Source organism: Euprymna scolopes, chromosome 43 (assembly GCF_053919585.1).
Source record: "Euprymna scolopes isolate OS-2025 chromosome 43, ASM5391958v1, whole genome shotgun sequence".
In the NCBI taxonomy this organism is placed as follows: Eukaryota; Metazoa; Mollusca; class Cephalopoda; order Sepiida; family Sepiolidae; genus Euprymna; species Euprymna scolopes.
In genome coordinates this window covers 51,728,275-51,740,774 of record NC_136524.1, presented here as the reverse complement: position 1 = coordinate 51,740,774, position 12,500 = coordinate 51,728,275, and the positions used below count along the sequence as shown (strand labels likewise).

Here is a 12,500-nt window from a genome sequence, read left to right as displayed (position 1 = left end):
GATCTCCATTACTAGCGATTACTATGATATCATCCCATTGAATACTGTACACGCAATAACCCTGATCCTCGAGTGGCTTCCAGGCCTTGATAAGCGGTGCCTTCCTTGTAAAAAAAAAAAAAAAAAAAAAAAAAAAGGAAATATCCAGTGACCCCACAGCTTTTTATATTAGAACAAAAATAAGATGTGCTCTCTTTTAGTGATTGAGGATAGAAAAGATCAAAACAGATGCTACACTAAATTCTGAGAGGTCTGAGGATCCTTTGGTTTGTGACATGCTTCAATGTTGGTAAATGCAATTTTAATGAGATACTCATGACAGAACGAAAATATCATATTCCAAAATTCACAAATGGATCAAGTAGATTTATTTTTAACTAAGAAAATTAAATTTTATGAGTAAGCAAGGATGTTGCCATCTTAAAGAAACAAAGTGAGATAACAATTCAAGATCAGCCTTGTAATTCCTACGATTTCCCATCAATCACTTTAATTCGTTTAAAAATTATTTTCATTATGAAAATAAAAGTACTTAAACAAGTTACGTGATTTTTAGAATATGATCCTTCATTCCATCATGGGTACATACATCATAAAACCTTTTTTTTTATATATAGGGAATTATCGACAACTTCCAATCTTTTTTTTTACCTCTCACGATAATCTTTTCATCACTACCATCAAAATTAATGCTTCTAATCGTCTTGCTGCTGATGTCCGTATAGTAAATTCGACTATCACGACAGTCAAAATCCAGAGCTATCGGCATTTGGTCTGCAAAACAAGAATAGACATTTTAAAATTAGTTCCATTGTCAGTCTTCATTATTGTCATCAACATCGTTGTATTCGGTTTAGCATTTATTTTACATACTGGCATGTGCTGGACGGCTTTAAGAAATTGACTCGATAGCCTAACACTAACCAGGTCTTTATCTTAAATCAATCCTTACCAATTCTTCCCATGTTTTCTTTATCCTTCCCCGTACCTGCTATCAAGAACTCTTGATTCTTTCAATGCAGCCATACCATCGAAGTCTCCTCGTCTGCACACCTCTTTATATTGTCTAGATTTTATATTCGTATTATTATGCTCATATCATTTCTCTTCGTGCAACTGACAAAGTAGATTTCACTTTCATAATAGGCATTTCTCTTGATTGACAGCGATAACACTCTTCTGGTTAGTGATGGTATAAGCTCTCCAAACTTACTCTCTCGCTCATTTTTCCAACGTGACAAAACCAACAGAGTTTCCTGCTCTGCACACATACTGTCCAGATTTAATTTTTCACCGAGGTCCTTTAAACAAAACCTGTCTTTAAGACTCATGTTAAACATCCATCACATCGTTCGCATATCATTTCTCTCCATGCAACACATATCCTCAACTTTTACTGTCCAGGTTTAATTTCATTACAATTTGTACACGTGTCTTATAGACTCTTCTCATGCTGAAAGTGGCAATGTGCTGGTTGGTAATGACTATGGCCATGACAAAAGAATATTCTTATTGTTTTGACTCTCGAGTATATATCCGACACATAGTTAATCACCCGAGAAACCACATGTTATATATAAAAACATATGATACCAACGGATACACACTCGAGAGTTTAAACAATGAAAAGAATATTCTGTTGTCCTAGCCCTAGTAATGACTGTAGTTCCCTGCAACTTACTCCATTCATTCCTAACTCTTGCAATCCCACAAGCACCTGCTTCACCTTCTGCTCCAATTGAAACTAATAAACAAAAGCAAATACAGAAAACTTGTTGTCACTTACTCTCGATATATTTAATTCTCTTTCCCTTTTCTCTAGAGTTGACATATGGCATTTCCATTATGCTCTTTCCACGAATGAAGACCAAATAACTTTGATCTGACGTCATTGCTACAAAAAAAACAAAACAAAAAAAAACAAAACAAAAAAAAAACAATTATTTCCAAATATTTAAATGTATAAGAAAGCTGTTAGCAATGTAGAAAAAAAAAACCCTAGAAACTGGACGAAAGTATTAAGATTATAATTCTTCGTATTACTATTTTTCAAAATTATTCACATATAGAAATCCATAACTAAACTTCCTGTTTAATATAACCAGGATGGTAAAATCTTTTGATAATTTCGAGAATAAAGTCTCGTTTTCAAAAATAAATAAATAACAGGAGTTATGTTTTTAATCTAAATTCATTGATGCATCTGTTTCTGACATATCTGTGACAGGGGTTGTTTTCTTAGTTTCATACCGTCAATATCTGCAACAGAGAGATGAAGCTTTCAGGTCATGAATGCCAAAGTCCAGTCATCATAACAATGAAACTTGCAATCCTCTCCTAGCCATTCGAGCGAAATAAAAAATAGGAGGCATTACTTTTGGAACGACCTTGTGTGTAATATATACATAATATTAAATGAAAAATGAGGAAACAAAAATTATAACTTTATTATGTCATCAGAACGAGAAAGGAAAAGTTAAGGGAGAAAATTAAGAAAAAAAAATCTCTTTAGGCCATGGCATTCCAAAGCTAAATGTTTCTCGTCAGAAGAGAAGAGCCAGAATTATACAATATGCAAATATATAAGAAAAACTAACTTAATGACATTTAGAAATGAAGAAATAGGATAAAATAGTAAATCGTAATAAAAAGTAGGTACAACATAATATAGTATAAGCGTAAATATGGAGGGATAGTCGATAAGTAGCTAATAGTACAAAAAATTATAGGCCACTATGGAGAAATGAGAAGAAACAGGGGATACGGAAATACATATATAGATAAAAAATAGATGAAAATAAAAATAGATGAAAACGGAGAAAATGGGATTAGAAAAATGTTAAAAAAAAAAAAAAAAAAAAAAGGTATTCAAAATAAGTTCCAAAATAAAATGATACGGGTTCCAGTGAAGTCTTTAATTTATGATTTCAGAAAGCAAAGAATATGGTAACTGTTTACAAATCCAACAAATTAAAAATTTGTGGAGCATTAAATCTTAATACAATCCTCGTAAATCCAGAAAGTATTTGAACAGTAATAGCAAAATCCTTAGAATACTGGCATAATCCTGTGAATTGATGTGAAAATGGAAAGATCCGGATAGGGATTCTCAAAACGGGGAGATGATTAGTGGAGTTCCAAGAATTGGTAAGTTTCAATCCCGTCAAGGTAAAAATTTATATTGGGATACGAAATTTGATGTAACGGGACAAGAGGCATATATCAGACCACTTCAGAAAAAAAAAAAAAAAAAAAAAAAAAAGGGGTGGGAGTCAGTAAAATAATTCCAAAAACCGGCAAGGTGTCACGTTCTTGTTAAATAAAATCCAAGAAGGAAAATCCATAATCAGAACGAAGGTTGAGCACATCCAAAATACAAAAATCCAGATTTCAGATTCGATATCTAAGAAAAACTTAGAAAATGAAAATTCAAGAGAAATTTCAAACAATAAAAAAATAAATAAATAAAAAAATAAAGTGGAATAAAAGTATAAAAATAATATATATATATATCACTAGAATTTGAAAACAATCGATAAAACGTCCAACTTTGAATAAAACTGACTGAAAAGTCGAATCATGAGGCATTTTGTTTCTTCCTTTCCATTTTAAATTCATTGATGTTCAATGATTCGTCTGTTCAGTAGGTTTTATTCATACGACCATTTTTCAGCTTCTAGTTAGTGTCAGATATTCAGGATAGAAATATGGATCTTTTTGACGCCTTATTGTAGCTATTCCATTCGTAAATTAGTTGTAGGCTGCTTTTAATTGTAAATTATTAAAGTTTGGTTTCCATATAATGTCAACTCATTAGAAGAGATGACACTGTTTCGAGACCAACCTTTCGGCAGTTTTTTTATGCATTTTTCACTGGTTTAGTGGTAGATATGTACCGTAGCTTCCTTCAGTCTTGACAAACTATGGATACCCACTGTAAGGGTGTCTGCAGATGGAATTTTTGTGGCAAGAGTTGCGCAATTTCCAACCACACTTCTCCGGAGTCGGCATTGTTAAATACAAGTGGAGGTATAGGACGACTGGAAACAATGCCGAGACAAGCGGAGAGCACACACAGCACCTAGAATTCCCAAATGGTCACCCATTTTGTACTAGTCAAGCCCAACGTTGGTTATTTTCGGTGATCTGACGAGAACCGGTGTGTCAACGTGATTATGTAGATATGTATAGGTACACACAGACTAACATTTATTTATCAACCATTACAGAATTATTAAAATTGTACTTCTCAGCTATGAGAAGTATAGCATAAATTAAAAAAAAAAACAAACAAAAAAAAACAATGGCGCCTAAGATAATTTCCCGACACTTGATATGCTTAAAAAAGAGAAAGGGATCTTGCTTCTTCAGAATAAACTTACGTGAACAACTGCGCCCGTCACCATGGTAACCTTCGTTACACATGCAAATGTGCGTATCAACGTTGCGTATGCATTCAGCCTTGGGATGACACATTCTTGGGTTAACAGAACAATCGGACTCTGCAAATTAAATAAAAAAAATAAAACAGCCACGCATCAGATAATAGTCACCCTTTTATTAGGTGCAAAATTAGACAATAGCAATATTAAAATTGAGAAAAGATTTTAGTTGTAAGGGAGAAAACTCTTTTTACATTCTTCAATTAAAAATACGAGTTACTCCCCTTTGCTCATTTTTTCTGACTTTTCGATGATAATTAAAAAATGCTTCCACAGTTGTCTGTGTTGGACTTTATAACTAGCTAAAAATGTTATAGTGTCAATGACAAGTAGAGGGTATTATATTTCAGGTAATAAACTTTTCGTATTATGTGGATTCTTCAGACTACTGTTCTCATTTTGAGTTATTTTTAAAACGCTTTTTGGTCGATTTAACCTCCGACCTTCTTCCGGTGTATCTTCCAAGTCTTGGCATGACATGACTGGATCAAGGATTGAATTCGGGTCTCCCAATCCATTAACATTATTATGCCGAATCAAAATAATTATAACTGATTAAAAATATTTTATTTTTATTTTATTTTTTTTTACAAGAGAGTCACCATTTATAAAAACCAGAAAGCCACTCGAGGATAAAATTCGATGAGTGTAAGGTAGTCAGTGAGACAACAGCGTAGCAATTGGTAGTGGTGGAAATTGGGTAAAATTTGATTATTTAAGGGGTTGGCTCAACAAGAATTTGTTTACATTAGACTTGAAGATGACCATGATGCAGTCAGCTGGAAAGCAGGCCAACAGTAGCATGGGTGGGCAGTTGTAGAAAAGCTTTGTTCATGGAATTTGTGTTTAGATTTTAGGTATAGAGTGGGGGAAAATTGTTGTTAGTGAGTGTAGCAAGAAGAGTGCTTTTTGTGAATACTTTGCAAAGAGGAAGCATAAATTGAAGCTCAGTCGAGCACTTGCCATGCAAATAATGATAGAGTAGAACGTCTTTTATGAAAAAAAAAAGGTTGCAAGTAGGAAAAAAGGCCATCATCCACTAGGTTTTGAAGTCGGTTTTAAACTGTCAAGTCATGATAGAATATTTTGAGAAGCTCCTCCCCAGATGTGACAGCAGTACTCCATTTTAGGACGTATTTGTCTCTTATAGGTAAAGGATTGCATCGGGAATAAGATACTTTCTGGAGTGATCCTAACTTTTTGCAGCAACTATGGCAACAGATTTGACGTTAGTCTTCCATTACATACCAGAAATGAAGGTCAAAACCCAGAAGCTTGTCAAAGCAGAGTGCTTCCTCTACACGAAAGCCACTAATTTCAATTGGGGTGGGGGGTCAAGTTGGGATCAGAGTATTAATGGATAAAAAAAATAGCTTTGTTTGGATGCACTAAAATTAAACCAGCCATTTTTTTTCCCCTACTATTGCACCACATGTTCAAGCTTGGAGAAGAGACTCAGATCTTGGCCGTTCCCAACCTTTGATGTATTGCAATAAATGGTAGTTAACTCTACATAAATGTCAACAAATGATCTTAGAATATGATTTGGGAGATTGTAGATGAAAATCAGGAAGAGAGTTGGGCCCAGGATGGATCCTTGAGGCACGACAATGTTGATACTTTAAGCTTTGGACTTCTACTCATCGATGACCTATCAGAGTAAAGACTTGATAATTGAGAGGACATTTCCACATATTCCATAGCCGGAAATCTTGTAAAGTAGATCTTTATGCCAAGCCCCTATTAAATGCCTTTCATATGTCAAGAGCTATTGCTCTAGAGAAGACCCTCCCTCCTCTGTCGACAGTTACTGATCGTATGTGAAATTACAGTCAGTACATCAGCTGTAGAATGTACCTATTTACAATGCCTCCCCACGGGACAGAGTTAGACACCAGGGTCGTTTTTTCAGCTGTAGAATGTAGAAGTAAATATTTTTGTTTTTTTATTTACTTACCTCGTCTTGCACAAGTTATGCCGTTTCCATGGTAACCAGTTTTGCATACACATCGATAAGCACTTGAAAATCGATCAAAAATACATTCCGCATACCTATGACAGTTGTTTACCAAGTTGCAAGCGGCCCCTAAAGTAAAAAAAAGAAAAGGAAGCAAATGCAATGTCAAATAGATAAACTTCTCTACTGAATCAGCGTAGTTTTAACATATTGAAAGATTTTTAACATTTTAAACATTAAAAGTACGCCTGTAGATATTTATGAAGGCTGATAGCAATGCGGCGGAGGGGGGGGGGAATCAAAGTGATGAATTTTGTACAAAAAGAAAAAATTAAAAAAAAAAAAAAAATCAAGACAGTTTTTGTTAATATGAATCTTCAAAGTATCTTTCAAAAAGATACTTCCCATATCAAATCAGACTTAATTTTTATGGAAATATCTGGGATGGTATAACAATAATTAATAATTTCGGGTGAGACCCTCCCTTTCTAACAAGGAATACAAAAACGGTGGCATCAAGCAGAGTGAAGAATTCAAGATGGTTAGCCCCCTTTGAAGACATAAGACTCACAGAAATGCAGCCCGGGAGGAAATCGAGTACTATAAATATTAATAAATAATGTAACCCCCTCCCCCCATCAAAAAAAAAAAAAAAAAAAAAAAAAAATTGGCAGCATCCGCTTAATTTTATTGTGTGTAATCGATTTTTAAGTATGTTCCCTAAAAATAGTATGAAACCTTTTTACAAATCATTTTCACATTAAAACTACATAGGTGCAGTAGAGAATTTAATTTTAATGCGTTTTATATAAATTAGGTGTTTTACTTTTCACGTGTTAATTATTCTGCACTTTTGTACGTCCTTAATTGATGAACGTGAGACTTTCAGGTTTCTCTGTTCAAAAAGCATTTATACATTCCTGCAAGATTTCCACCATCAACTACAGTTAGCTGTGTATTTTTATCCCAAGCTAGGAGCTAGGTCATTGTTGAGGTGGCATGTTCTGTCGGTCTCTGGTATATTCATGTACAGTTCCAGGCGGTCCATACTCACAGGCTTTACCTTCTCATCCCCTAAGAAGCATGTTAGTTTATTACTAATTGCCCGAGGCGCCCTTTCCAGAGAATGCTGATGGACCTGTGTGCTCTACCTTTAAGATGCCAGCTTTTCAAATCCAACTTTCCGACCCATGTGTCATATCTTACGATCATGAGATAATATACACGTTATTTTCACCCGTTTCATTTTCTTCAAAAAAAAAAAAAAAAAAAAAAAAAAAAACCCATCATCTATCTATAAATATAAAAGCGAAAATGTATGTATGTATGTTCGCTTTTTCTGTGTGCCTACAAAAGGCTTCTTTCAGAGAAGCGGTCGGTCGGTTCACAACTTTTTATATCACATAAATCGTAATATCTCACAGTTAACAACGAAGCTCGCCTGTCTATTTAATTTGCTCGACTTCGGGAAGATAAATATTCAATATTTGTCGCTCGCCGCATGTGGGTTAGTCTTTTTCTTATAACATCTTGGGGCGGGAAGCGTTCAGCAGTAATTGAATACTATCCCGCATTATGACCTCATTAACTCATTAAAACGTGCACCTGCCAAATCCAAGTAATTAAATAAATTCAAACGTGTTTTCGTTAGCATCTCGCGGTGGGGCAATGGTTAATGTCGCACATTTTTTTCTTCACATTTTAATTTACAACTTTGCTTCAACGGTTCGGGTTTGATCCTCATACTTTTTTTTACCCTCCCCCAACCAGAGTTTCCACACACACACACACACACACACACACACACACACAACGGCGGGTACCCCTCGCTAGTATATATATATATAAAAGCGAAAATGTGTGTATGTATGTGTGTGTGTGTTTGTGTGTCCGCTAATAACTTTCGACAGAGACGACGAAAATTCACAAACTCGGTATCATATTGAAGCCCATCCTTCGCACGAAAAATATCGAAAAATTGGCCCGAAACGTTCATTTTTTTTTCACCCCGAAATCGACAATTTTCGACATGGAGGGGTCAACAAAATCAGTCCTCTCGTGACGACGACCGGTTCTACGCATGCGTCAGATGACGTCATGACCCGATTTACTTTAAATAGTTGAAAAACTGATTAAATTTCATGCATGTCCCGTTAACTCAGTTGGTTAGCGCGTTGGTTCATTATCTAAACGTTTTGGGTTCGAATCGTGGTGTGAGATGTTTTTTTTTCGATTTTTTAAATTTAAATATTGATCCAGTGTTATTTAAGCCATTTTTCACGTAACGTTCGTTTTTTTTTTTTTTTTTTTTTTTTTTTACTTCGCTTATCCACCCGACCACACACCCCAAAACACCCGGGTACCCACCGACTTTTTCGAAACAGGCTTATTTAAGCCATTTTTCACGTGTTCGTTTTTCTATTCTCTTTTGTTTTTTCAATTTTTACATTTAACATCGTTCGTTTGCCTTACGTTAGTTTTTTTTTTGTGTGTGTGTGTTTTTTCGATGTTTTGCTTAAGTTTTAACGTTCGTTTTCTTTTTTTACTTCGCTTATAACAAACAAACCTGGTCATTGACCTCATTTGTTGAATAGCTATTGCTTACATCGTCGTCGTCGTAACGCTCTATGACTTCCGTGCGAGCACCTGTCAATTTGGTTCTTAAATAAATTCAAACATCTTTCAGTAACTCATTCTGGCTGGCCGATTTTATTTTCAAACTTCGCCTCAGGGCTTCGGGTTCGATCCTACCAACTTTTACCCCCACCCCCAGTTTCTTTTTTATTTAACAAACACTCGGGCAATGCCGGGTACCCCCGCTAGTACTTTCATAAATCAGAGTCCATTTTCTGTAGGCTGTTTTTGAACCCAATCAACGACGGGTACTTTTTCTAGTATATATATATATATATATATATATATATATATATATATGTTCGGTCGTAAAATATATTTTAATTCATGCAGATTTCGTATTTATTATTATAGAACCAATTCTCTATTGATTATTGTATTGACCCAATATATAGTAGTGATTTCAAAAGTTTTAAAAAGAAACATGACTTGGATGCCATCAGCTAGAATCGAAACCAAAACATTTAAATATCAGATAAGTATTGTATTTAAACATTTATGTATTAGATACGACATTGAATGTGACAAGCTTACAGTCAAATCGTGCCAGGCGTCTTACACACTTTAAAAGTATACAGGTCATCGTCATAAAACTTTTTAATGCGCTTAATGAGTTGTTAGTTGCAAAGTTTACAATTATCCAAAATCAAGCAACCATCTGAAAAAAAAAAAAATGTTTCTACAAGTTAAGGATTAACTGACAGTTTCCATACTTTTTTTTTAAAGTTAATAGTTCCTATCTACAATGCCTCCCCACGGGGACCGTTAGACACCAGGGTCGTTTTTTAATGTGGAGAAAAGGAACAAAAAATAAAAAATTGTCTCAGTCGTGAAGGATTTCTCCTCCACCGACAGAATAAGAAATTGAAGTGCAGCATCCGAAGAACAGATACTACACTTTGATCTTGACCCGAATTTTTTCTTGACTGTTAACTATACTGTAACTTTACCTAAAATTTTGGTTTTAGGTATATGTATATAAAAAAAAATGTACAAACTTGTAGCATCTTTAACTTGACAAGTTGTTCCATCTCCGATGTATCCAGGTCGACATTGACATCTAAAACGACTTGAATCCTGGGGATGTGGCACACATTCAGCATTGGCATCACAATTCATCTGATAACAGGATGTGGCAGGTCTGCAGTCTCTTCCAGAACCTAATTTTACAAAGAAACGTCACTTCAATTATTAACGCTAAATAAATATTCCATTTGTTATTTCTCTCTCTCTCTCTTTATATATATATATATATATATATATATATATATATATATATATATATATATATATATATATATATATATAATACACGTCTGCGTGCGTCATTCTTGAATCAATTTAATTCGATTGTTACACAATGAATTACATTTCTAAATTTGAGTTTGTATTACTATACACAGATTCGAAAAAGTTGTCAAAAACAAATAAATGTTATCAAAAGCTTACTTTTCTACCTAACTGGATATTTTTTTTTGTGTTTTTATTTAATGTAACACGTTTATTCAGCTCGAAAAACATACAACGTTTACCGATGTATTTGAAAATTTAAAATGGCGCCCGACTCTGATGAACACGGTAAGTTTGAGAAAAGGACTTAAAACTAAAAAATAAACAAAATACTGTTTAAAACCTCACCGATTATATGTCAGCCTATGTTACGGTAACATATATTGAGCGAATTTCTAACAGTATTTTTTTTTTTTTTAATTTCAACTCATTTTCCCAAACTTACCGTGTTCACTTGAGAGTGAACTGCCATTTGCAATTTTCAAATACATTGGTAAACACTGTTTCTCAAGCCGGATAAACAAATTACATTAAATAAAAACACTAAAAAATTATCCAATTAGGTAGAAAAGTAATTTATCTTACCTTTGATAACATTTGTTATATATATATATATATTTTTTTTTGACAACTTTTTCGAATCTATATGTATAGTAATACAAACCCCCTAATTATTTTTATATGAAGATTAATAATTCGTATTATTTGGATTCTTCAGACGACTGTTCTCATCTTGAGTGTTATTTTCATACAATAATTCATTTTTCACGAGAATCTTATTGAACTCTGGGAATCTTTCTATAGGATCCTGAAATCTGCACAGAATTTTAAATGGAACCCTTTATTTAATCCACTGGGTTAGCATGCTCTCATTTCGTCAGCCATGACTGTGTAGAAGCTCTGAGCAATTCGCAGTTGTATTTTTAGTGTTGCCAACACTGCGGATTGAATCTTTAACCTCCAGAAAGGAGTAACTTTCACAACTGAATTTTACCTAATACTCCATAAAAAAAATGACACTCAAGATGAGAACAGCAATCCAAGGAATCCAAATGGTACGAATACGCACCGAGTACTGTTCATAATTATTTATTGAAATAAAAATATGGAATAGTGTACATTAGTATTAAATATTCCTATTAAATAATATAGATAAAAAACTAAAATCCATCAGAATAGATTTTGTTTCTTTGCAAGGGAAGATCGAAAAAAAAAAAAAATGATTTGACCTTAAAGAACTCTACCAAACTCCTCCGACAATGTTGGGTCTATGCACTTGAAATTTTAGATATAGGTTCCTTAGACATGGATCTAACTTAACTTGATTTGAGCCCAAAACAATTTTAAAGGGTCATAATAGGGGTCAAAGTTTTTAAAAAATTGACCTCTGCGGTCTCTTCCAAATTACTCAGACAATTTCTGGGCTAAATATTTGAAATTTTACAAAAAGAGTATTCAGAGATAGGGCAAGCTTTTTCATCAGTTTGGGTCGAAAATTTTTAATTACCAATATATAAATGTATGTATGTCTGTTTGCATGTCTGCCTTAAACTTTCAATAGAGTCGACGGATTTTACCAAGATCAGTATCGTTTTAAAGTTCGACCTTTCATACGACAAATATCGAAAAATTGGCTAAAAACATTAATATCTTCCCTCTTCAGCTAGGCACTTTTCTACAGGGGGGGGGGGTCACCTTTTTTCGCCGATATTTTTAAAAGTTATCCTCTCCTTTAGATTGTCTAGCCTTAATTTTAAAAAATGTCGATTCCGGTTTGGCGGTGGTCGTAACCGCATAATCGTTAGGTTCTTACTCGTTCTTTTCCTTCTTTGTGGTACGGGTTCGAGCCTGCCTTCCTACTACCACTTTTTTTTTTTTGCTCAACATACACATCCAAACACCCGGGCAACGCCGGGCTGAAATGCTAGTATATCTATAAAAGTGAACGTGTGTGTGTGTGTGTACATTTTCCTTCGAAATAACTTTGTCAATTTTCAGTCTACGGGCTCGAAATTTGATATACAAGGTACTGAGATTTGGAAAAATCGATAGTGTCGGTTTTCGGCCAGAAACTTGGCTGTTAAGGGGTCAAAGTTCAACGATTTGACATTTGAGAACTCTACCAAACTCCGACAATTTGAGGTCTAAACACTTGAAATTTTAGATATAAGTTCCTT

At 34.2% G+C, this 12,500-nt stretch overlaps 1 protein-coding gene across 1 annotated transcript in view; it reads right to left on the bottom strand.

Moving 5' to 3' along the window:
- LOC145268427 (uncharacterized) overlaps window positions 1-12,500 on the bottom strand; it is a 346,335-nt gene that overhangs the window by 18,002 nt on the left and 315,833 nt on the right. The window contains exons 15-19 of the mRNA XM_080123988.1: window positions 10,032-10,193; window positions 6,400-6,528; window positions 4,383-4,502; window positions 1,787-1,894; window positions 652-774 (exon numbers count right to left, since the gene is read on the bottom strand). Coding sequence (XP_079980114.1) covers window positions 652-774; window positions 1,787-1,894; window positions 4,383-4,502; window positions 6,400-6,528; window positions 10,032-10,193 — 642 coding nt within the window. The remainder of the gene's footprint in view (window positions 1-651; window positions 775-1,786; window positions 1,895-4,382; window positions 4,503-6,399; window positions 6,529-10,031; window positions 10,194-12,500) is intronic.